Raw genomic sequence first — 26876 nt, 5'->3', positions numbered from 1 at the left:
AACCTTATTCATTTTCTAATTTGGTCTAATATGCAAGTTTTGTTATTTCCCTTGAGCTACACCTACTTAAACACCAAAATGCTTTTCTGAGTAAAAACTTGAAGATGTACTAGTTCCTAAATGGCAAGCAATAATGACCAAAACAATTCAGAAAAATGCTTCCTAGATTGGATGAAACTCCAAGAAGTAGACCTTGCAAAACTTCTCCAAGTCCTCACTTTAAGTGACAAACTTGAGAGTTCACTCAGCCAACTTGCAGAGAAAAACATAGAACACTTTCAAGTCTACATTGACAGGCAAACCCAACTTGCCCACAATGATGTCTCTGCCTATTTTGCACCCACCTGGAACTCTTCCTTGGAGAATTCCTTGCTCCAGTTGTGTAATAACCTAATTTTTTTTTTAGATTCTATTTTCTTAAATTGAAAATATTATTTTAATAAAATATATTATCTTATTGATTTAATTTTAGTGTTTCAATATTTTTACAATTATTAAAAATTATTATTAGAAGTATTATTAAAGTTTAGTTTGAATGTGTTAAACATTTTGGACCTACTTGAATACACCTAAAAAGTTCAGGGACTGGGAGAGTAATTAAAAGTTAAAAAAAAACTAGAATTTTCCAAAAAGGTAGCAGACCCCCCCCCCCCCCCCCCCTCTCTCTCTTCTCTCACCCTTTCTTTCTTTTCTTTCCCAGAGACTGGTTAGGGGCAATGTCGGCCTGTCACCTTCACCTGCCCAGCACTCATCGACGACCGTGGGGGGACCATAACAGCTACGAACGGCGGCAATTTGGGTCTTAATGCACGCGCACAGCAGCGTTCTTCTAGGCACAATTTCGACGGCTTTCAGCGATGAATGGGGGTGTTCTTGGTGGTGTTGAAAAGCTTATTCCGAGAGCTTTCTTTTGATACCAACTTTGCAGCAAATGGTAGTCAGAGGAAAAAGTTATAAAGGAGAGAAATTCTAGTTTTTTCAAGCTTTCCATTCAGATCTAGGACGATTTAACTGTTGGATTGATGATCCGAGAGCATCGATGGACTCAAAGCGATGAAACCTTTGAGATGGGACTGACCCAGCTCCAATCGGACATAGTTTGAAAAAAGTAATCATCGGACGGTCCAGATCGCTTGATAAAATTTTTGACTTTTTTGATGCCTAAAAATTAAATATAGTTATATGATAATTATTAATAATTTTTTAGTTTTCTTTAGGTGCAATCGGATCGGTGATACCTCACCGACACTTAAGACCGAGTTTCCATCTCAATCTAGGTGTTCGGCTAAGTGTCCTAGGAAGGAGTCATGTTTACAGTCATTTCCAGCATTTTCAGATGTTCTAGATGCAACGGCCAGGCCCACTGGCTAGTATTATTTGCTTTGGCCCAGCTCATACTAGGCCTCACGGATTTATCTCTTAGGCTTTTACACTAAAAAAATGCGCTGACCAGTGTTCCAAGACCACCTAATTTAAGTCCAGGATCTCTCCTGTGCTTTGCCGATGTGGGATTTGCCTAAGGAACCTTTCTTCCCCCCTTTCGGGACTCAGCATCCTCATTGAGGTTTGTCCCACCATCCCCCAAGAAGACACGTGAGCGGCTCTAATACCAATTGTAACGGCCTAGCCTACTGGCTAGTATTGTCCGCTTTGGCCCAGCCCATACTAGGCCTCACGAATTTATCTTTTGGGCTTTTACACCCAAAAGCTTACTAACCAGTGTTCCAAGACTACCCAATTAAAGTCTAGAATCTTTCCCGTGATTTGTCGATGTGGGATTTGCCTAAGGGGAGAGATCCTGGACTTAAATTGGGTAGTCTTGGAACACTGATTAGGGCGCTTTTGGGTGGAAAAGCCCAAGGGATAAATCTGTGAGGCCTAGTATGGGCTGAGCCAAAGTGAACAATACTAGGCTGAGTCGTTACAATTGGTATCAGAGCCGCTTGAGTGTCTTCTTGGGCAATGGTGGGGCAAACCTCAGCGAGGACGCTGAGTCCCGAAAGGGGGGGAGAAAGGTCCCTTATGCAAATCCCACATCGGTAAAGCACGGAGATGGTCTTAGGTTCAAAAAGTAATGATATATAAAATGGGGGAACTAATCACTAAAGGCGCCTTTTGGTGGAATGGCCTGGAGAGTTGGAAGAACTCCAGGGTTAAGCGTGCTTGCTTGAGAGAAATCCTAAGATGAGTGACCTCCTAGGAAGTTCTCCATTCCATCTATGGGACAAAACCGTGAGACTTATAGCCAAAGCGGACAATTCCTCTAGTGGTTGGAGCCTGATCGTTACACTAGACGTGTTCCAGATAGCAGAATTTGTAAAGATAATCCCTAACTCAAACTATGTAGTTTGTTCCTTGTTTAAACTAGCTGGTTAAATCGGTAAAATATTTTTGGCTTAGAAAAATTTAGTAAAATAATTTTAATTAATACAAGGACGATGTAGAGAATCTTCAGGAATATTTTCATAATTTTTGAAGTGCTGAAAATAAATATTTTGACTGTAGAAGAATTAGGGACCCGAGCTGAAATTTGGAGGATTGGACCTAGATTAAGATTTTTCTAGGCCCTGGATGGGTATTTTAATTATTGTTGTGGGCCTAAGGCCCTCTGTGTTATTGTTGATTCATTTTTTTTTACAGAATGTTAGGTCCAATTATAAGGGAGACTCTGCCAAAATTTTGATAAGACCTTAGGATTTATTTTAATTCTATAGTTTGAATTAATGATGTATATTTTATCAGTCTTTTGATAAAGGTCAGTGTGCATGTTTAGGTGATTACCGGCCGTTTTCTCTTTTTAGCTGAACCGGCTGCAATCGGATGGGCCAATCTGTGAGTTGGATATTGATTATTTTTGCAATTTCAATATTAATTATATATCTAGCATGCTCATGCATTTTATAAATATTTAATTATTCACATGCATAGCTAATATATTAGGAACATTTTGATTGCTACATATTTAATTATTGTTATTTATTTTGTGATTATTGCCCTGAGAATAATTGTAACACCCCTAATTTTTAAATTATTATTTTATGAAAAAATATTAATATTTTATTTTATTTAAAATTTAGAAAATTATTTGAAATTTTTCAAATTTTAGAAATTCAGTTCGATTTTCCAAAAATATAAAAATTTGATGATTTTTAAAAATTAATTTAAAGACCACGTGGCAAAACTAAAAATATATTTGGACTCTATAAATTTTTCTGAGTTTTCTAGAATTTTTTCAGAATTTTTGGGCCTCGTTTTTGGTCTCAAGGCAGAGTAAAAAAATTCAAAATTTTATATCTTGAATTGGACCGACCGAATCGAATTTGATTGGATCGGACCCGTCGAATCGGACCGGCCTTCTTTTTCTTTTCTTCTCTTCCTCGCGCGTTCCCGTCTCTCTCTCTCTCTCTCCCGCTTTCTCTCTCCTCCCTCCTCCCAAGGCCGAGCCGCCGCCACCCAGCCCTCCCCACCTTGCCGGTGCGCAGCCCCAGTGCCTCCCCACTGCCAGCCTACGTCCCAGGCAGCCGAAAAATGCCCGTGAAAACCCACTTGCGTAGGCGCGCCGTTTCGGTTTTCCGGCCAAAATCTGATCGATCCGGCCACTATTTGAGCCGGGTCTTGTGTTTAAACTTATCTACACTACGAGAGGTTTTCATAGACACCAAGAACACCAAAATCCATCAAGCGGTTTGCTCAATTTTTGTCTAGAAAGTTTTAGCCCATTTTGATTTTTGGGCTAGATTTCTCGCAAATCGTGATTCCCACGAGAAAACCAAGAGTACCAGAGCCCTCCACTCATCGAGAGCTTCGCGGTAATATAAATTTCAAAATTTTTCGATACTATTTTTCGGTGGGTCCCACGAAACTTCGTAGTATTTTTTCGAGCACTAAATAGCTTAGAAAATTTCGTAAACATTATGTACTAACCCCCATGTTGTGGGCTTCGTGTAGGTACCTTCAATTCACAGAAATTCGACTGTTGCCCAGGTATATGAATTTCTAGCCAGACGGATAGGCTACCGAAAAAGTCTTGGAATTGGGTCGAGATTTTGGCTACCCCATCGTTGTCAAACATCCTGAGCGCATCCCCAGAGTCGTAATCGGCATAGGTAAACCTGAACCTTACTTTTTCATAATTTTCTAGTGCTTGAATTAGATTAAAAATTTATAAAATATTCTTGGTAACTCAGAAAATTATAATTCCTTTTGCATTAGCTTAGTAATGATGCTAAGGACCGCGGGACAAAGTTTTAGAATTTTTAGAACTCATTTGGGTAGTTTTTGCAAAAAGGGTTAAATTATGAGGACTAAACTGTAATTTTATATATTGTGATTGATGACTGTTTGGATGGGCCGAGGAGGGGTTGTTTGATGTGATTGAATTGTGGGTGTATAGTATATGGATATAAAAGTGCATTTTAAGCCTTTTTGCAGGTTGGGTAGGTTCCAGGTATAAAGGAGACTCTGCCGAATTTTCGGCATGACTTAGGACATTTTTAGTCTTTTTCTTAGCTTGTATTTAGGCAAATGTACTAAATAATTGTAATAAAAATTGTCAGGTGAGCCGGGACAGGCTTCCTCCTCCACCCAGCCACTATAGTGACTTCGGTTGAGTCTGTGAGTAAAATATTAATTTTAATTGTAATTTCGATATTATTATATGTTCAAGCATGCTCATGTATCACTTATATGTATGTATCTATGTAGTTAAACACTAGGCACGTTTTACACTACATTTATAAATGTTGAAGTGACATGAATGTTGTTTGTGGTAATTTGGAGCAATGTATGTGCGTTGGCGTGTGTGTGGTATAGTGTTGGATATGGACAAGATGAGTAGACACGACTTGAGATCTTCGCTGGGACCCGGTCCTTCGGGGTAGACACGACTTGATTTCTTCGCTAGGACCCCGTATTTGATTTATTAAGTGAAAGTCCAACTTGAGATCTTCCCTGGCAGAGGTTGGATTAAGAAGGCTATATAGGGGATCAGCTCCCATATATGTATTGTTAGACACTCTCAGGTGTGTGAGTGCTCCAAATTGCCTTTTTGAAGTGATTTGTATGAAATTTATGACGGTGTTGCATTTCACTTCATAGGATGCATTAGTTTTAGATAGCTATAGAGATTATAGTTAAAATTGATATTTTACTCTCTGAGTCGAATGCTCACTCCAGTTCATTATTTTTCCAGGCTACAGGAGGATTATTGTTATGGTTAACCTGCTTTTCTTTTTCGCAGGTCGTTTATTAATATCTGTAATATTTGTGTAATTCTATTAACTCCTAGAATTTCTGCATGTGTTAGAAATATTTATTTGATTTGGGTCTGTAATATAATTTACCATGTTGGACCTGTAAACTTATTATATGCATGTATGTTGGACTGGATGAGGGAGTTGAGCTCCCATTTGACGTTATGTTATTATGAGTATGTGGAGGGTGAGCTGAGCTCTCCAATTGATTATATATTGTGTTTACAGGTTGGATGAGTCAAAAACTCCCCGTTAAAAGGTCCATTTTATGGTCGGACTCTGTCCGATTGAATTCTTGAAATTGGGCCCAAATGGTCCTTAGAGTTGGGTTGAGGAATAGTTAGGCTTACTACGGGCCTCGGGGGCTTTAGGCTGGCCCAGGTCCTAGTGCCGGTCCGGCCCATAGGTTGGGTCGTGACAAATGTGCTCATGTCCAAAACAGAATTCAGGACAAGATATGGTCATTATGAGTTCTTGGTGATATCTTTTGGACTCACTAATGAACCAGTAGCCTTCATGGACTTGATGAATAAGGTGTTCAGGCCATTCCTGGACCGTTTTGTCATCGTATTCATAGATGACATTTTGGTATACTCTCAGACCGAGGAAGAACACGTGTGGCACTTGAGGATGGTGTTGCAAACTTTGAGAGAGCACCAGCTATATGCCAAATTTTCAAAATGTAAATTTTGGCTAGAAAGCATCTCATTCTTGGGACACGTGGTTTCTAGTGAAGGCATTCAAGTGGATCCCAAGAAAATTGAGGCTGTAACTGATTGGTTTAGGCCTACAACAGTCACTGAGGTGCGAAATTTTCTGGGCTTAGTTGGCTACTATAGGCGTTTTGTGCAGGATTTTTCAAGGATATCAGCTCCCTTAACTAAGTTAACTTGGAAGAATGTTCCATTCATTTGGACAGATGATTGTGAGGAGAGTTTCCAAAAGTTTAAGAAATGTCTAACCACCACCCCTGTGTTGATATTACCGATGAGTGGTGAAGGATATACCGTGTACTGTGATGCCTCCAGAGTTGGCTTAGGGTGTGTTTTGATGCAGAATGGAAAGGTAGTGGCTTATGCTTCAAAGCAGCTAAAGAGGCAGGAGTAGAACTACCCCACCCATGATTTGGAAATGGCGACTGTAGTCTTTGCACTAAAGATTTGGAGACACTACCTGTATGGTGAAGTGTGCGAGATATACACCAACTACAAGAGTTTGAAGTATATCTTCCAACAGAGGAATTTAAATTTGAGACAGAGGAGATGGATGGAGCTTTTGAAGGACTATGACTGTATCATCTAGTACCACCCTGGGAAGGCCAATGTAGTAGCAGATGCTTTGAGCAGAAAATCTTCTGGCAGCTTGGCGCACATATCAGCGAAGAAGAGACTGTTGATTCAGGAAGTACATGAGTTGATGGATCAAGGTCTGATCTTAGATCTTTCAGATGAGGGGGTATTGTTGGCTCATTTTTCAGTAAGACCAGACCTGCGAGATAGAGTCAGAGTTTCCCAGCACAGAGATCAACAAATGATGAAGATCATAGAAAGAGTGCAGCAGGATAAAGGTGGTGAGTTTGGATTTGCCAATGATAGCGCCCTTATGCAAGGTTCCAGGATATGTGTGCCCGACATGGACAATCTCATAAATGAAATCATGCAAGAGGCACACTATACACTGTACAATGTCCACCCAGGCTCCACCAAGATGTACCATGATGTGAAAGATAGTTACTAGTGGAATGGCATGAAGAGACACGTAGCAGATTTTGTATCCAAGTGCTTTACTTGTCAGAAGGTGAAGTTTGAACACCAGAGGCCATTAGGGAAGCTGTAAGAGCTCCTTATCCCAGAATGGAAGTGGGAAATGATTACTATGTATTTTGTGATTGGGTTGCCTCGTACCACGCGGGGATATGATTCGATATGGGTAATTGTAGACCGTCTGACTAAATCAGCTCATTTCCTGCCTGTGAAGACCATATATTCTGTTGCATAGTACGCCCGGCTCTATATTCGAGAAATAGTCAGATTGCATAGAGTTTCTACTTCCATAATATCTAACAGAGGGCCCCAGTTCACTTCTCGATTTTGGAGAAAGTTATAGGAGGCACTTGGCATGCAGTTGAACTTTAGTACCGCTTTCCACCCTCAAATAGACAGACAGTCTGAAAGGACAATCCAAACACTGGAAGACATGCTTCTCATGAGTATTTTAGATTTTGGAGGTCAATCATCAGCTACCTTTGGTGGAGTTTGCCTATAACAACAATTATCATTCCAGCATAGGGATGACACCCTATGAGGCACTATATGGCAGAAAGTGTAGGTCTCCTTTGTGTTGGACCGAAATGGGAGAAGCAAAGGTACATGATGTAGACCTAGTGCAGTACACTTCAGAGATAGTTTCTTTAATCAGGAAACTATTGAAAACAGCTTTCAGTAGGCAGAAGAGTTATGCAGACCCCAGATCGAGGGATGTAAAGTTTGCAGTAGGCGACTACGTATTCCTGAAGGTTTTTCCGATGAAGGGAGTCATGAGATTTGGAAAGAAGGGCAAGTTGGCACCTCGATATATTGGATCTTTTGAGTTTACTGATAGAGTTGGAGCAGTTGCCTACCGGTTGGAGTTACCACCCAACCTTTCTCATGTTCATCCTGTATTTCACATCTCCATGCTCAGAAAATACATACCTGATCCTTCTCATGTACTACAGTCGGATGTAGTAGAGCTAAAAGAAAACCTGACGTTTAAGGAGCAACCTGTAGCCATAGTGGACTACCAAGTGAGGCAGCTAAGATCAAAACAGATCCCTATGGTTAAGGTTTTGTGGAGGATCCAGTCAGTAGAAGAGTGCACCTAGGAATCAGAGCGGGACTTGCATAGCAAATACCCTTATTTATTCAATGTGTAATTCTGTACTTTATTCTGCCTTGTGTAAAATTCGAGAACGAATTTTCTGTAAGGGGGAAAGAATGTAACACCCCTAATTTTTAAATTATTATTTTTTGAAAAAATATTAATATTTTATTTTATTTAAATTTTAGAAAATTATTTGAAATTTTTTGGATTTTAGAAATTAGGTTCGATTTTTCGAAAATATAAATTTGATGATTTTTAAAAATTAATTTAAAGACCACGTGGCAAAACTAAAAATACGTTTAGACTCTATAAATTTTTCTGAGTTTTCTAGAATTTTTTTCGGAATTTTTGGGCCTCGTTTTCGATCCCAAGGCAGAGTAAAAAATTCAAAATTTTATATCTTGCATTGGACAGGTCGAATCGGATCGGCCTTCTTCTTCTTTTCTTTCCTTCCCTACACGTTCCCGTCTCTCTCTCTCTCTCTCTCTCTCTCTCTCTCTCTCTCTCGTTTTCTCTCTCCTCCCTCCTCCCTAGGCTGTGCCGCTGCCACCCAGCCCTCCCCACTTCGCCGGAACGCCTCCCCAGTGCCTCCTCACGGCCGGCCGATGTCCCAGGAGGCCGAAAAATGCGCGCGAAAACACACCTATGCACACGCGTCGTTTTGGCTTCCCGGCCAAAATCTGACTGATCTGACCACTGTTTGGGCCAGGTCTTGTGTCTAAACTCATTTACACCTCGAGAGCTTTCCATAGACATCAAGAACATCAAAATCTATCAAGCGGTTTGCCCAATTTTTGTTCGGAAAGTTTTAGCTCATTTTGACTTTTGGGCTAGATTTCTCGCAAATCGTGAATCCCACAAGAAAACAGAGAGTACCAGAGCGCTCTACTCGTCGAGAGCTTTGTGACAATATAAATTTCAAAATTTTTCGACACCGTTTTTCGATGGGTCCCATGACTTCGTAGTGTTTTTTCGAGTACTAAATGAGCTTAGAAAATTCCATAAAAATTATGTACTAACCCTCATGTTGTGGGCTTCGTGTAGGTACATTCAATTCCCGAAAATTTGACGGTTGCCCGGGTTTGTGAATTTCTGGCCAGACAGATAGGCTACCGAAAAAGTCTTAGAATTGGGTCTAGATTTTGACTACCCCACCGTTGTTAGACATCCCAAGCGGGTCTCCGGAGTCAGAATTGGCATCGGTAAACCCGAACCTTACTTTTTCATAATTTTCTAGTGCTTAAATTAGATTAAAAATTCATAAAATATTCGTGATAGCTCAGAAAATTATAATTCCTTTTGTATTAGCTTAGTAATGATGCTAAGGACCGCGGGGCAAATTTTTAGAATTTTTAGAACTCATTTGGATAGTTTTTGCAAAAAGGGTTAAATTACGAGGACTAAACTGTAATTTTACATATTGTGATTGATGACTGTTTGGATGAGCCCAGGAGGGGCTGTGTGATATAATTGAGCTGTGGGTGTATAGTTTGTGGATATAGAAGTGCGTTTTAAGCCCTTTTACAGGTTGGGTAGGTCCTAGGTATAGGGGAGACTCTGCCAGATTTTCGGCACGACTTAGGACATTTTTAGTCTTTTTCTTAGCTTGTATTGAGTCAAATATACTAAATAATTGTAATAAAAATTGTCAGGTGAGCCGAGACAGCCTTCCTCCTCCGCCCAGCCGTCATAGTGACTTCGGTTGAGTTTGTGAGTAAAATATTAATTTTAATTGTAATTTCGATATTATTATATGTTCAAGCATGCCCATGCATCACTTATATGTATGTATCTATGTAGTTAAACACTAGGCACGTTTTACATTGCATTTATAAATTTTGAAGTGCCATGGATGTTGTTTGTGGTAATTTGGAGTAGTGTGTATGCGTTGGCGTGTGTTAGCATATAGTGTAGGATATGGACAAGACGGGTAGATAAGGCTTGAGATCTTTGCTAGGACTCGGTCCTTCGGGGTAAACACGACTTGAGTTCTTCGCTGGGACCCTGTATTTGGTTTATTAAGCGAAAGTCAGGCTTGAGATCTTTGCTGGCAGAGGTTGGATTAAGAGGGCTGTATAGGGGATCAGCTCCCATATATGTATTGTTCGATACTCTCGAGTGCGTGAGTGCTCCAAATTGCCTTTTTGAAGTAATTTGTATGAAATTTATGACGGTGTTGCATTTCACTTCATAGAGTGCATTAGTTTTAGATAGCTATAGAGATTATGGTTAAAATTGATATTTTACTCTCTGAGTCGAACGCTCACTCCTGTTCATTATTTTTCCAGGCTACAGGAGGATTATTGTTATGGTTAACCTGCTTTTCTTCTTCGCAGGTCGTCTATTAATGTCTATAATTTTTGTATAATTCTGTTAACTCCTAGAATTTTCGTATGTATTAGAAATATTTATTTGATTTGGGTCTGTAATATAATTTACCATGTTAGACCTGTAAACTTATTATATGCATGTATGTTGGACTGGATGAGGGAGCTGAGCTCCTATTTGACGTTATGTTATTATGAGTATGTGGAGGGTGAGCTGAGCTCCCTAATTGATTATATATTGTGTTTATAGGTCGGGTGAGTCAAAAACTTCCCGTTAAAAGATCCATTTTATGGCCGGACTCTGTCCGGTTGAATTCTTGAAATTGGCCCCAAATGGGCCTTAAAGTTGGGTTGAGGAATAGGTAGGCTTATTACGGGCCTCGGGGGCTTTAGGCTGGCCTAGCTCCTAGTGCTGGTCCGGCCCATAGGTTGGGTTGTGACAAATAATTTAGTGCTCTGTGTGTGTGTGTTGATGTGAGTATGGTGTGAATATGGATATAAGTAGTACGGGTAGTCATGACTGGAGCTTAACTTGCTGGGACCCGATTCTTATATATGGAAAAGTCAGGATGAGTACAGCTTTGAGTTGATTTCACTGACCTCCGCATTTGGATTATTAAGCGAACATCCGGCTTGAGTGGACATTGCTGGCAGGTATTGGATTAAGAGAGCTGTATAGGGGGATCAACTCCCATGCATATACATATTGATGTGATACATTGGGTGTATGAGTAGCTCCAAATTAACTTTTCGTGCGAATATTGAGTGAATTAGTTGTTATATGTGATGGATGTACGTTTCATGGTAGAATTACACTAGTTTTAGATAGTTATAGAAATTGCACTTATAATCAATATCTAAACTCTCTGAGTCGAATACTCATTCTTGTTCAAATATTTTTCCCAAGTTGCAAGAAGAGCGAGTTTATTTCTTCGAGTTCAACCTGTATCCAACCTTAACAGTTTCTTGTATCTATTTATTTATTTAATAACTAAAACTCCGCTGTGACATTGGGTTATGTATTTATAGTACTAATTAATGAAAATTTATTATGATATTAAATAATTTGTATATGATGGAATCAGAGTTGAGCTGAGCTCCACTCACTTTAGTTTCTAATAGTTATCCGGTTGGATTGGCCCAAATAAAAATATAATATTTTATTTTATTTTATTTTATTTGCATATTGGGGCTTAATTTTGGCCCTAGTTATGGGTTTGAAAATAGTAAGACTTACTACGGGCTTCGAGGGTTTTATACCGGCCCAAGTTCTAATGTTGGTCTAGCTCAGAAATTGGGTTGTGACAAGTTGGCTAGTTGCAGGCCCTCCATTTTTATCAGACTCATATATGCACTATGTGGGTCAACGTTCGAGTCCCATCTAGCATAATACCTTCAAGGTTTAAGGACAAGGAATCTTGGTGACTTTTCGTCGAAATAGCTTAATATGGTGAATAATTTGCATTCCAAAACTATAAAGCAAGAAGAGAAATTGACAGCCCAGTTGGCGAGTTTTCAAGAGGACATAGCTGATGAGCCCATCTCTGTTATCATCAAGGGCCAGGGCCTGGCTAGTGAGCTCAATGAGGAGGTGGAGCTTGCACTTCAAGATCACAATGAGGCTATGATGCGTATCCTGTAGGAGGTTGATAATTTGAGGCTAAGCATGCTTAAGGAGCTGGTTAGCATTTTAACTCCTGTTCAAGCAGTGGATTATCTAGCTACTGGCAAGAGGCTTCATCTCTGCATGCACGAGTGGGGTAAAAAGAAGGGATCTTATGCACGGTAGAAGAAACTAATTTAGGATCATATATATATATATATATATATATATATATATATATAGTTTTTTATTAAATTTTTTAAATCAACTCTATATATATGTGTATATATGTACATATTTTTTTTATCTAAAAATATATTTAATTAGATGAAATAAGAGTGGCCTAAACTCACAAGAGATTATAGTATTACAAAACTCCAACCCAAGTCTAAACCTTAAAAGATATGAAACTCGAGGACTTAATCGAGTATGACTCGATTCCATCATCATCCTCAGCCGACTTCATCTCCTCTTCATCAACAACTTACTGCTACCACCAAAGGAGATCTGCAGAACTCAAGCAAGCATGAGAAAAGGGAAACAATATTACGGGGAGTGCTTAAGTACCCCACACATTTCATAATTCTCCTATGCTTTCGATCTCAAAGGAAAATGAAGGAGATTTGCAATAAAACTAGGAAATAGCAGGGACTAGGACCAGTGCCGGATGAATCAGGAATAGACTTGGCAAACATAGGTCTTTCATACTCGTCATGATGAAAAGACAAACCAAACCGACTGCCAGCCGACAATCTGCTCTTTAAAGCTTCATAGTGAAGCACATGGAATACTGCATCATGCAGAGCAGCGTTCCTAAACACCAACAAAAACCCCATCCTAAAATTCCAATAATGGAGACTAAAGAAAAAAGAAAAAACAGCTAAAATACTATTAAAGGAGCTTTAACTAAAGAAAAGATAGGGGAGGGTCGACAGCCAATTGGCCGGACCTCCCTCAAGGACTAAATTAGAACTAGTGCCTTTTTTGTTTAGGGAGAGAGAGAGAGTAGTGGTTTGAGAGGGGAAAATTTTACTATAAAGGCAACTCAAATCTTCGAGTGTATGTGTGTGTAATTTTAAATTTCTTTGCAATTTTTAGATATATTTTAATTGGCCCAGAAAAGATATTGCTGGATATATTAATTATGGGAGAATATATAGTCTTGGATTCAAAAATTTTTTATTAATATTAGAAATTAAACAATAAATATTCTAAAAAAATTAAAAATATAAAATTAATTTTTTATAATTAAACTTGATAAAATCTAATAATTTAAAATTATTAATAATTATATTGTTATTAATATTATCAAACACATTTTTTATATAATTAAAAATTTATTTATTAATTGATCATCAATATTACTTCATTTTAATTAATTTTAATTTTTCTAAAAAACTTTAATTCATTTATATATCGATTAATGAAAAGAGTATATATTATATGGATTTTATGAAATATTTCTCTCATTTCATGTCATGCAAATATACTTTAATTAGAAAACATATATCTAGCATTTTGAGTAAAATAACTGATGAGAATTTTATTTATAATTATCAATTAATCTTGTAGTTTGTTGGGAAAAAAATTAATAATTTTTATTTTATATAGATATCATTGATGTAAATTGAATTATTCTATCTCTATGCTGTGATTAGTCAGATATGACGTGAACAGCATCAGTATCAAAGCGGCCATTTCTAAAACTTTAGAGTTCATAAGGGGGAATGTGTCCACCTCAAACCACATACGTGTCTTCCATTTTCAGATGCTTGTGACAGGTGCCGAAGCCCAGCACCATGCATCAGTGCAGCCATGCAAACTCAGCCCTCGCTTTTCATTATCTTCTTTTCTTTGAACAGAGAGGGGACCGCGACTAAATTTGGCTACTTTCAGGAACGGGAGTGGCCTCGTAATGGAAAACAACTTTTATATGTTTTTTTTCCTTTTCTTTTTCAAGCTCAATTTCATTGACTAATTTATTAGATACGTTAAATTTAATTCATTTTTAATTTTTTATTTAAATTGATTCAAAATTTTTAATTTAAGCTTAATTTAGTATAAAAATTAAAAAAAAAAAACTTAATTTTTTTTAATTTTTAAGATTAAATACAAAAATTTAAGCTAAAAATTAAGAAATTAACATTTCTTAATTTTTATTTAAATCAAGAAATTTAATTTATAAATTTTAATTTTTGAATTAATTTATTTTTAATTTTTAATTTAAATTGATTCTAAATTTTTAATTTAAGCTTAATTTAGTATAAAAATAAAAATAAAAACTTGAGTTTTTTTAATTTTTAAGATTAAATACAAAAATTTAACCTAAAAATCAAGAAATTAATATTTCTTAATTTTTATTTAAATCAAGAAATTTAATTTATAAATTTTAATTTTTGAATTAAATTATTTTTAATTTGTAAATAAAAAGTTAAAAATTAATTAAATTAAATTTTAAAGAGGTGAAATTCTTTTTAAGAAAATTTTTTTCTTTGATTTTCTTTAACTTTACAAAAAATATAATTATTTAACTCCAAACAATTGGCAAACACTAACATGACTTATACGTGCTTTGATTTTACATTAAAAGTTTAAAAAATTAATAATTATACTTTTATGTTTAGGTTTAATAGTTAACAATGCTTCGGTCTTAATTTTTTTTATATATATAAAACTCACATAATGATTCAAAATTTTCAATTTTCTTATCTTTTAAATATTAATTTTGATAATAATTTACTCTTAATCCAATTTTATTAGTTAAAATCATGAGATGCATTAAACGATGTTAATTTTGATAGTTCATTAGGGATAATGAGATGCAAGAACATAAGAAATAAACGAATCGAGAATGGATGGAATTGAATTGTACAAGCAATTGTCAATAAATGGCCCAAAACTCATTCAAGTTATATATTTTCGAGTGCAAAGAGACGACACAACCCACGAACCCTCTCTCTCTGGTCACTGCCAAGAACCATTCCTTCTGTGTGCATTATTTAGGGTCAAACCTTGTGGAGGGGCCTTTTTTCTCCGCCACCGGCAACTTGGTTATGAAGTTAATTGCTTCTCTCTCCATGTCAAGGATTTTGCCCATTTGTGGCCATTATGGGCAGTGTGGGTCACTTGGTCCCAAGGCCATCCACATGGCTAAGCCGGATGGAACTCAACTTGATTGATAAGACTTGTGGTCCAAAAATACTTGATTTTCTTTTTTCGTTTTTACTGCGTGGATGTACATGTGTTTCAGATTTTTATGCTGATCATTTTCAAGTTAGAAGATTGAGGAGCATATACCAAACAATACATTTTCAGTGTTGATTTTTTTTTTTTTAATTATTCATGTGGTATTTTTACCACACACACAATTGCTTAAATTGAGAGTAATATTTAAATAAAATCTTTCAATAAAATTAAGCAAGTCTACCTAATAAGCAATTTGCTGTCTAAATAAGCAGGTCTGCCTATACATGCTTAATTAAGGCTTTTGTCCTTATCTACACGTAAATAGGCATATATAAGTGCATGCATAATTAAAAATACATATGAATTTTTGTTTGAATGTATTTTAATGCTGTTTCTTTGGAATGTTAACTTTAATTAGCATAATCTTCGAGTTTCCTACTTTAAAATGGGCACCGAGTCATATGCACAATGTTGCCCATATTAATCCTTTTTGATAGACACTTGAGTCAGATTTTCTATTTTTATATTTGATGATAAGATTTAGTTCTCTGTTAGCTGTAATTCTTCAAGGGATTATAGAATAGACTAATTTAATTAGTCCTTTGCTCGTTTCTTTTCTTCACAACTATATTTTAATTCCATTATTGCCTCCATGTTAGGCAAAGGTTTAGTTCCTCTCTCCTCTTTGTGACATAGTCCTTTCTTTCTTCCCATTTCCTCGAGTTCTTATGGGCTAAGAGAGGGAAATAAATTCAGCAGAATGCAGCAAATAATATAATGGATGAAGTAATCAATTGATCTTTCCCCATTATCGAATCGTTTCTGATTTTGTAGTGGGACGAAGGAAATATGGAGAAGAAAAGTGCTATATTGATGAACAGGTATGAGCTAGGGCGATTGCTTGGACAAGGGACTTTCGCCAAGGTATACCATGCGCGAAATCTCCAGTCTGGCCAAAATGTTGCCATCAAGATTATCGATAAAGAGAAGGTCCTAAGGGGTGGTTTGATAGATCAAATCAAGAGAGAAATCTCTGTTATGAGGCTTGTTAGACATCCCAATATTGTTCAGCTCTATGAGGTCATGGCAAGCAAGACCAAGATCTATTTTGCCATGGAATACGTGACAGGTGGTGAGCTTTTCAGCAAGGTTGCCAAGGGGAAGCTCAAGGAAGACGTTGCTAGAAAGTATTTCCAACAATTGATTGGAGCAGTTGATTTTTGCCATAGCCGAGGTGTCTATCATCGAGATATCAAGCCTGAAAATCTCCTCCTTGATGAAAATGGTAATCTGAAGATTTCTGATTTTGGATTGACTGCTTTGTGGGATTCAAGAAAGCAAGATGGGCTTCTCCATACAGCTTGTGGAACTCCTGCTTATGTTGCTCCAGAAGTCATTACCAAGAACGGCTATGATGGGGCTAAGTCTGATATATGGTCTTGTGGGGTTGTTCTGTTCGTTCTTTTGGCTGGCTATCTTCCATTTAATGACCCAAATCTCATGGAACTTTACAGGAAGATCATCAAAGGAGAATTCAAGTGCCCTAACTGGATTAACTCAGAGGCTCGGAAGCTTCTTTCGAGGATTCTTCACCCCAATCCTAGCTCAAGAATCTCCATTGATAAGATAATGAGCAATTCTTGGTTTAAGAAGGGTTACAAACAGATTGAAACCCCACCATCACCGCAAGGTCAAGCCAGATGCACGTTGCTTAAGGATGTTCATGAAGCCTTCGACTCATCGTTACCATCAGAAGGCGTAAACAATTCACAGAAAGAAGTAGCAGAAGATGCAAGAAGCCCTGTGAAACCAACTAATTACAATGCCTTTAATATAATCTCCCTGTCAAAAGGATTTGATTTATCAGGCTTGTTTGAGAAAGATAGTAATCAACGGCTAGAGGCAAGATTCACCAGCAAAGAACCAGCATCAACGATCGTGTCGAAATTCCAAGAGATAGCAATGATGGAGAGCTTCAATTTTAACAAGAAAGATGGAACAGTGAAGTTGCAGGGATGCAAGGAAGGAAGAAAGGGGCAACTTGAAATAGATGCAGAAATATTTGAAGTTACACCATCTTTTTTTGTGGTTGAGTTGAATAAAGCATCAGGAGATACGTTGGAGTATAAGAATTTCTGTAACCAGGAATTAAGACGTTCTCTTAAAGATATAGTTTGGGCATGGCAAGGGAATGAGCAGCAGCAAGTATAACCTATTAGCCACCCTTAATTTGGGTCTTTTCTTTGGATTGGATATGATTTTTCTATAATTACCTCTATCTGAAATGAGTAAATGTTTGTACTTTGCTGCTTCAGAACTTTCGCCTTTTCAGTTTTTGTTCTTCTCTTTTCCCTTTCATTTGTTCTTTGAAACTTACAATTTCAATGCAAATGGATGAAAGTTTCACCGGCCATAATCATAATCGTCCATTTCTACAAATCCTTAGTGCCTTTGAGGTCTGCTTATGCCATTTTCTTTATTTAGCTCTAATTCGAATTTAAATTTGAGATTTAAAATTAGGAAGACGATCCTAATCTTCCAATTTTCAATAATGCCCAACCATCGCCCCATTTGGTGGCTTTTTTTTAAAAAAAAAAAAAAAAGGAAATGTGACTATTATTCATTAGAAGCAACAGAATACAGCCTATACCTAACAAGAAGATTTAGCTAATAAAGAAGCGGGAGTAGACACACATCCCACAGCAAGATTACCCAACCTAACACAATTTGCAATCCAATCAGCTTAACTATGAGACGTACCATAAACAAGAGAAATGGATATAGCCGTGGGAATTAGACACAAGCCATCTGGTGGAAAGGCCAATTGGTGGCTGGTGCTGTGTCTCTGTTGGTGCTGAACCTTTAATCAATAAAACTTTTATATGGTAAGAGTAGTTGGACCAAGGGCCCCGTACCCAGGAAGGAAAAAAAGGTCAATGGATAAGATTAGGCTTCCAATTTTCTGCTCGGCCTTTTCTGGGCACTATTAATTCAAAGCCATTGACTCTTGGCACTAAAGCTTCTTTTTTTTTTTTTTTTTATCTGAGACTCTAGGCTCCAGCTACAAGCAAGTGAATTCCTTAATCCACAGTACAGGCCCCATCGTAGATTGATTTTAGTGACTTGGCTATTGTAATAATGGTTTAATGAGATCATAAAACGGTAAAATTTTTTTAAATTTTTATACACCGTTTTTACTTCTAAGTAATGTCCCTAAAGCATATTAAAGCGTTCTCCCCATCGCCCTTGGCTCGGTTGGAAACTGGCACACTCAAAAAAGATACATCCCGCCGCTAGCTCTTAACAGATCAGGCTTTGGAGGTGCAACTGAGCATTCTGCTTTCCCAACTTCCTTTCTTAGGGTTTTATCCCTTTAATTTATTATTTAAAATTTTTTTAATTTTAATTTTTTTCACAAAATTTTCTATAACTTCATATTATAATAGATTTCATTATAAAAATATTAATACCATCACAATTTATTTTTTAAAAAAAAAATTACTTTTATTAAAAAGTATTAATATTATATTTATAGATGTCACATTATAGTTTAGAGTAATTTTTTAATTTGAAAATATGTTATTAAATGTTAAAGAAATTTTTTTGAAATAAAATTAAAATTTAGAGATTTTTTAATAATAAATTGACGTAAAAAAAGTAAAATTTTTTAAAATAAAATTAAAATTAAAAATTTTTTAATAATAAATTAAAATTAAAAAATAAAAATAATTACAAAATAAAATTTAAAGACAGATTATATAAATTACTTGTTTAATTTTTTTTTTTTAATAAGTGATTGTGATTATTTTTATTTTTTAGAAGGTGATTGCGAGTACCCGTACAATTTTTTTTTAATAAGTGATTGCCATTATTTTTTCTTTTTTTCAGAAAATGATATTGAGGAATGAGGCCCACCTAAACCTTAATATCAAAAATTAAAAAATAATAATATTATTATTATATAATAAAAGAAAAGGAGACTCTAAATTATTGGGGTAGACAAGATTAAACTTAAATTGGCAGCAAATCCATACAATACAGCTGTGATCGTTATCATGATCCCATAGACACACTGAACTAAGAAACAGGATTTCATCATGATCCCATAGACGGAGGGAAATAGGCCCGTGTGATTACAGGCACTGGGAAACACCTTTTTTTAATTATATGAGTGTCTCATACGGGGTGGTCCTACTCCTACAGTTTTAATATCGAAAAAGGCATACCCTACATTTTCAGAGCTGTAAATCTTCTGCAAATCTAAAGAATCTTCAACAAGCTTACATAATGCCACTCAAGCAGGTTTAGACGCAAGGACAAAAGAAATGCATAACCTTACTCAAGTAGATGAGTGCAAATGCAACCTCCTCAACCTTTCCCATATGAGTCCAGCCTTACCATCAACTCTTTGCAAGAGACGTCGGCATGGCACATATATGAATTTATGCAAACAATTTTCAATTCCCTTTGTTGTAGGACTCCATAAATAGCTTCGTGCAGACTATTTCTCCCCCCTCTCTTATTCAAATCCAAATCATTAAACTGTTAAGTTCTATCCTTCACTCGCTGCCCACCTTTAACCGAAGGCCAGGCAACATATCATGGTTTCACGTCTGTGATCCCCATTTTGCATAACAACCTGGTCCTGGACAACTGGTTGGACCATCCAGTCCTGACACGCCTTATCCATACACATCATTTAGCAATTTTAGTTAGGTTTAAGGGACAATCAAAGACAAATACCATGGGAAAATATGTAGACGTATCCAAGTCCCCAAACTATTGGAAGGCAAATGCAGGAGTTAAGGATAAACCCGTCCAGGTTCAGAAACACATTAGTTTTTTCCAGAAAAACAGCTACAAACCAAAACTCCTTCCCATCAATTGCCTTAGTCTAGTAATTTGTTTTGCCAAGTGGGAACTCATAGTTTCAATCAACAGTCTTCATTTTTACAAAATTGAAAAACTCCAGCCAGCTAGGCGATTTTAACTGGTCAATCCAAATCCAAATGTGTCTTTCTTTGATATTGAACAAAATACCAGCAAAAAATTTAATAACAACCGGTAGAATTTTCATCTTCTTGCTCTGACTACTGATATGCATTCATATCTGGTCTCTACTAAACAGTAAATAATAGCAAATACTTCTCTGCCACTCAACTTCAAGTAAGGTATCTGTTTGAAATGATAATTTGCCGAAACATTAGTAACATTGCTGATAATGAGTACTTGTCATCAACTGTGTTTGGAATAAATAAATATGAAATTCATTTTCATTATTAACAAAATAGATTGACAAATCAATTTCGATATTTGTATATTAATTATTAAATATAGTATTTATTTGCAAGCTTGAGTATAATCAATTCCATAGAATTAAAGATGTAAAATTGCAAACTATCTTTTTTACACACCACAAGTTTCAAGTTTGAATTTGTAAAGGAATTCCATAAAAATTGTTATATGGAATCCATTTATACCACATAAGCTCGAAAGGAAACTTCATTCCCTCATTTACAAAAACACTCACAAGTCAAGGAGAACCAGAAATGTGCATTCCATTCTCTTTAATCAAATCGACTCTCTCTCTAGATACAAGGATAGGATATACAATATGTTAGCAGCTAATCCCCTCAGAAGAATAACAGACAAATCAATGAAAATGAAAAACCAAGAAGAAATAATTATCATATAAAGCTTTAGCATAGCAAATTAGCAAAAGGAGAGAGAAAAGCATACCCATTTTCTTTTCTCTTTCTCTATTCAGTATCCGAAGGTAAATATGTAGAATTATTGGGTAAAGATTCATTAGGTAATTGTGAAGAAGCCGCGGCCGCAGTTTCAGATTCCTCCTGCATCAACTTCTGCAACCCAGGTTTCAATTCCTTGCTACAAAACTCCTCATACTCTCCTCTATCCCCTCCTTTCTTCTTAACATCAACCACCACTAGTTTCGGCGTTAGCTCAAATATTTCAGCTGCAATTGTTAATGGACCTTTGACACCCTCCCTAGACCCTTCCAAACTCACTCTGTAATCCTTTTTCCTCACTGTAAAGCTCACAACTTTAGCAATTTCCTCCAGTTTTGATATAATCTTGGATACAGGAGCACCAGAAACAATTCTTGCTCCCTCTCCACCATCTTCAAACAACCCAGATAAATTAAACCCAGGCGAAAAGGATATAATGTCAAAAGCATTCAAACTTGCAGGTCTAGGTAATGAAGTAACCCTTCTTCGATTTTCCATTTCAGATTCTGATTCAGACTGTGATTGCTCGGAGGATGAACCGGCATCATCCTGCTGTCCCTCAGCGTCAAAACTAAAAACTTTATCATCCTCGATGTAAAATTTGATATGCTTGAACCCCTTTTTGAACCACTTATTCTCCATTACCTCAGGCATCGTAATTCGAGTTTCAGGGTTTGTATCAAGAAGCCTCCAGAGAAGTCTAATGAGCTCCGGAGAGAACCATCTAGGACACCGGAACTCACCCTTATGGATCTTCCTGTACATGACCATGATATTCTGGTCATGAAATGGTAAGTAACCAGCCATTAGCACAAACAAAATCACCCCACAAGACCAGATGTCTACTTTCGCAGCATCGTAACCTTTTCTCGCCAGAACTTCCGGTGCAACATACGCCGGCGTCCCGCAAAAAGTATGAAACAAACCATCTTGTCTAATCTGATCGGAGACCGCACTAAGGCCAAAATCAGAGACTTTCAAGTCACCATTCTCATCAAGCAGAAGATTTTCCGGCTTGAGATCTCGATGAAACACGCCCCTGGCATGACAAAATGACACTGCAGATATCAATTGCTGGAAATATTTCCTAGCCACCTCCTCTTTTAACCTTCCCTTAGCGACCTTATTAAACAATTCACCGCCACGGACGTATTCCATGACGAAATAGATCTTGGCCTTGGTAGCCATGACCTCAAAAAGCTGAACTATATTAGGGTGGCGAACACGGCGAAGAATGGAGATTTCACGCTTGATATGAGCAATAAGGCCACCTTTAAGAATCTTCTCTTTGTCAATAACTTTGATGGCTACGCTCTCGTTGGTCTTGACATTACGGGCATGGTAGACCTTGGCGAAGGCTCCATGGCCAAGAAGTTTACCGATCTCGTATCGACCCAGAAGAAGAGTCTGGTTACTGTTGGTATTGGTCTGGGTTTTGGGTGCCATGGATGGATTTGAGGGAGAAAGGAATTGAGTTTTGATTCGATGTTGATTTTTGGGCGGAAAAAACAGAGCTAATGGTAACACGATGAAGTGCTTTATTTTGTGGCTTCCGGTTTGAGGCTGCAAGGCGATGCAGGCCTTTTCTTGTGACAGTTCAGAAAATCACTTATTTAAATATATTAATTAAAAAATATTAAAAAATAATTAAAAATTAATTTTAATTAATTTTAATTATAAAATTATTTTTTTAATAATATTTAAAATAATATTTTTATATAAAAAAAATAATTTTAAATTTTAAAATTCAATGTTAAACAGAACAGTAAATTTACTGTACTATAAAACGATTGAAATTGTTTAGGTTTTAATAATCTTTAATTAATAATTTTCTCAACTTAATAATTTCATAACTTCTACTAAATTTTTTAGAACATTATTGTTTAATTGGTATCTTGTTTCAGAAAAAAAAAAAAAATCTTGATATGGCCAAATATGGTAAAGAAAACGGTAATACGTTACACACCTTTTTTTCAAAAAGAACAATAGATTAAAATTTAAAGAATAATCAAATTAAAAAGTATATTTATATCATATTAGAGATTTCGAATTTAATTTGATAAAAGAAAATTTTTGTATACATCAAGTGTATACACTCAACTAGTAGAAATTTAATAAACTGAATAGGTCTTACAATAATTTTAAATAAAATTAATTATAAATTTATATAACTGTCATTTATAAAGATATATATATATATATTTGGGTTTAAATAAAACTTACTGGTAAATGATGCCAATTATAACATGCTATATCATATTAATGTGATTATAATTACCATTACCATTATAATCACAATTTATCATGTGACTATTACCATTTTACCATTCCAAAGAAAAATCATCTGTTTATATATCAACAATTACTAGAAATAAATTTTATTATTATTATTGTTATTATTACATCACCATAAAATACTGTTTATGTTATCATAACAAGATGCTTACAATAATTATACTATTAAATGTAATAATAATAGTAATAATTTTTTTTATTATTTATCCTTTTTAATCATCAAACCCAAAAAAATATAATTAATTGTTAAAATAATTAGAATACTAATATAGCTTTTTAATATATATTATTTTTATTTTTGACTTTATTTTTAAAAATTTTAAAAATATAATGCTAACACTAAACGAATAAAAAAAAAATCAAACGATTCTATTTCTGGAGATTGACGAATCTTTACGGTTTTTCGGTAAAGACGAACAGTTGTCAGATCATACAAACAACCCTTCACCTTCCAGCCGCACATTCAAACCTTGTATTTGACTTTTTTATGCTTATCTGTCCTAGTCAACAACACCTAGACAAATCCCATTTTTCATTTATAGCCATTCGCTCTCTTTTCTACTGCGTGATCCTGGGTTTCATCTTGAAAGTGTGTGCCGCACGTACAGGGAATTTTTTGTGTGAAAGGAAACATTTTAAATTGAATTAGCGGGTTACTTGTACGTTTAGGGATCCCGTGATGCAATGCTTCACGGTATTGCTATTTGTCACAAGTCAACTTGATAGATAATGGTCGGTTACCAGTAAATAATAAAATAATTTTCAAAAATAATTAATATATATATATAAATTAATATTAAAATTGAGCCTTAAAAAATAAATTTACAGAAGTGTTACTTAACTGCAAAAAGTATTTTAAAGCATTAATAAATGCACCAATCCATTGTTTAGTAATGGCAATTTTCATGTCAAGAGAAAAGCACATTGCAACTTCCACGGGAAAGCCCAACTACGCATATGTAAACTAATGGGTTTTTTGACAGACCTTGTTTAAATATATCAACCACGTTATTCATGATCGACTCTAATTAAGCCTGATCACGGGTTGATTTCAGTTTGAAATCGATTTGGTGATGGTTTGAATCCAAATCAGTCCATAAGGTTTTCTCATGGTTTTTATTAGGGTTTTAACTTTAGTTCAATTTGGTTTGATTCAATTTTGATTAAATCTAATAGTTTAGATTTTTCTTTATTTTTAGACAAAAAAATTCAATTTAAGCATGAAAATGGACCGGTCGGTTCTGATCTATTTCAATCACAATCTAAGTAAATTATAGTTTCGACCAGTTTTAATTCGATTTAAGTCAATCCGATTTCGATTCTGAAATGACGCTTTCCAGCTGTAACTCTAGCACCATTGAAAATCAGAGTTGTTTCAGGATGCTCGGGCCTCATGTCTCAACATGAAGGGCCAAACCCCACCAAACCCAATATGGCTCAAAAGTTCAGCAAATGATTTAAGTCCACATTTGAAAGACTTGGAGCAAAACTGATACCAGGCCATTTATGCGCTTCCTGACGAAAAGCCCATAATTGATCCCCATTTTTACGCTCCAGGGTCTTTGATTTGCCTGCAGCTGCCCTTGTCCCTGCTGGTCACCAACTGATCAATTCAAGTAACCATCCGGGTATTTTTGCTTCTTTCTTCTTCTTCTGCCATTAGATTCGTACAATTTGTCAAAATATTTACCTTTATTTGTTTATCTTTTCCTTTGAGAATAAGGTAGAAGTTTCCTGCTGTTTGGAAAAATGATTTTGTGTTACCCAACTTACACGTTCAACTTGTTCGATAGAATTCCCCAACAACACTTTACTAGTTTGCGGAGTTTTTCTTCTCCTTCACTACTTCATTTTTCGTTTCTCTTGATTTGGGTCTTTCGCTGTGTTGGGTCACATTTATTGTACTCTTTTATCTGAATATTAGAATCGCTAGTTTTTACATTATTACTAATTACTTAAACTTCTGTGTGTTGTTTGTGTATTGTTGAAAGGTAATTAATTGAAGTGCTGAGCAAATATGGCAGAATTAAGTCTGGGTGTTCTTATTGATATCGTGGACGAGGAGTGGATGAGAGACACTTTACCTGATGACGGTATCATTTGTGCTTCCCCCTTCTAATGTGTTTCATTCGCATATGCATGAAGTAATTCACAAATGATTCTGTATGCTTATGCATATGGGGATATGGGATGCAATTGTTAGCTTGCAATTCGCAGTACATGCACAAGAGGGCGTTGCTTATTTTGAATTCTAAATATTATTGTCCATGTATTGTTCTCCTTTCATTGTATGCCTATTGTCCCCTTATAACTGGTTGCTTCAAAATTCAAATTATGATTCTTTTAATGAAGATCTCCCTCTACCGCCAGTGCTGGTTGTTCGGACTGATGATGCTGAAGATTCAAGTATGCCCTTCATTTTTTTGCACACTTACTTTTGCTTCTGGAGAATTTTAGGCCGTCTTTGTGTGGATGTCCATCTTTATATATATTCCCTGTGCTTGTCCACTTGTTCTTTCTGATAGACAATATTTTATACGCACTTGTGATGTAAGAGGTTAGAGGCCTGTTGTACATGTACACAATTTCAACTATGCATTTGAACTAAATGAAGCTTTTGAGGATAATAGCTTTTCTTACTCTTTTATGGCATGATTGATTTGATCACAACTGTATTTTCATCAATCAATTTTTTCATGTTGCATTCCAGTTAATTCAATCATTCATTATTTAAAAGTCAGATGGATTCGCTCTATTTTTTTCAGATCAAGAGACTCAACAAGTTAATGGAGACACTTGGCATGACCTTGCACTAGGCAATCAGTGAACCATTCTGGTTGCGAGGGAACTTGGTATTATGCTGTGGAAGCAGTACAAATCTATTGGAAGCTTTGTTATGTTGACATGTGTTTACGTTGTGTGAATCTAAATTTTAGACTTTTAACATGCAATTGAGTTGAAGTGGCCTCAATTTCGGAACTCCCAACTCTCTTTTATATTTTAGGCTACTTAAGCTCTGTCGAGCTTGCAGTTGGATTTTGAATGTGTGATAATAGTAGTATCCATTTGAGTGTTTACTTATAAGTGGCACTTCATTTGAATGTTGCTAAAGTTTTATGCAGATCAAATCTCAACAAATATCAATTTCCAATGCAAATGAGTTGAATGTAGCCAAAATCTATGTTTGGTAGGATTTCTTATTCAAATCTGATATAAAAAAAAATGTGAGGTGAACCTTTTGCTCACAAGTAACAATCACAGAGATTGTCTGATTGTGGGACGCTGCTTCCCTCACTCTTTCCTTGCTTTTCTTTTTCACTGACATTTTTGTTTTTGCATCATCTAACCTTCATACCTGTCAATATTAGACATGTTATTTTACATAACCAAAACTAGTTGTTCTGTACTAGAGTAAGCATCATAGCAGTTTAGTTATAGTTTTGTACAGTTGCATATCTTCTAAAGCCCTGTTTGGCATTGAGTTTCAGAGTTTGAAACTGTTTTTTTGAATAAAAATATCATTTTAGATGCTGTTGAGAAAAGCAGTTTGGAAAAAACTGTTTTATTATTTTAGTGTTCTTGTGACTAAATTGATCAAATT

The 26876-nt window shown here is 35.9% G+C and overlaps 4 protein-coding genes across 6 annotated transcripts; 3 read left to right on the top strand and 1 right to left on the bottom strand.

Annotated features, from left to right (window-relative positions):
- The first annotated feature begins 120 nt into the window (after window positions 1–120).
- Window positions 121–12240, top strand: LOC131175905 (protein DELAY OF GERMINATION 1). Its single transcript, XM_058140597.1, is given in 4 exon segments — window positions 121–382; window positions 3609–3612; window positions 11759–12203; window positions 12205–12240. Coding segments are annotated over 4 exon segments (747 nt in total).
- A 3372-nt stretch (window positions 12241–15612) lies between these two features.
- On the top strand, window positions 15613–17646 carry LOC110649829 (CBL-interacting serine/threonine-protein kinase 20). The gene has a single exon (XM_021804553.2). It carries the CDS (start codon window positions 16080–16082, stop codon window positions 17439–17441), a length of 1362 nt encoding a protein of 453 aa, XP_021660245.2. The 5' UTR covers window positions 15613–16079; the 3' UTR covers window positions 17442–17646.
- Window positions 17647–19169: 1523 nt separating this feature from the next.
- LOC110649787 (CBL-interacting serine/threonine-protein kinase 12) lies at window positions 19170–22560 on the bottom strand. Of its 2 annotated transcripts, none has more exons than XM_058140425.1 (2): window positions 20970–22560; window positions 19170–20405 (listed from the first exon to the last, which is right to left on the bottom strand). In XM_058140425.1, exon 1 carries the CDS (start codon window positions 22424–22426, stop codon window positions 20990–20992), a length of 1437 nt encoding a protein of 478 aa, XP_057996408.1. In that variant the 5' UTR covers window positions 22427–22560; the 3' UTR covers window positions 19170–20405; window positions 20970–20989. The 2 variants fall into 2 exon arrangements, with proteins under 2 accessions (XP_057996408.1, XP_057996409.1); XM_058140426.1 differs by lacking the exon at window positions 19170–20405 and adding an exon at window positions 20771–20818.
- A 2192-nt stretch (window positions 22561–24752) lies between these two features.
- Window positions 24753–26352, top strand: LOC110649818 (anaphase-promoting complex subunit 13). 2 transcript variants are annotated; one of them, XM_021804533.2, is made up of 4 exons: window positions 24753–24903; window positions 25267–25368; window positions 25628–25681; window positions 26041–26352. In XM_021804533.2, exons 2-4 carry the CDS (start codon window positions 25293–25295, stop codon window positions 26100–26102), a joined length of 192 nt encoding a protein of 63 aa, XP_021660225.1. In that variant the 5' UTR covers window positions 24753–24903; window positions 25267–25292; the 3' UTR covers window positions 26103–26352. The 2 variants fall into 2 exon arrangements, with proteins under 2 accessions (XP_021660225.1, XP_021660233.1); XM_021804541.2 differs by having other exon boundaries at window positions 24898–24998.
- Window positions 26353–26876: the final 524 nt, after the last annotated feature.

This window comes from Hevea brasiliensis, chromosome 18, assembly GCF_030052815.1.
Source record: "Hevea brasiliensis isolate MT/VB/25A 57/8 chromosome 18, ASM3005281v1, whole genome shotgun sequence".
Lineage (NCBI taxonomy): Eukaryota > Viridiplantae > Streptophyta > Magnoliopsida > Malpighiales > Euphorbiaceae > Hevea > Hevea brasiliensis.
Note: the sequence above shows the minus strand (reverse complement) of the source record. Positions and strands in the feature narration are given on the sequence as shown.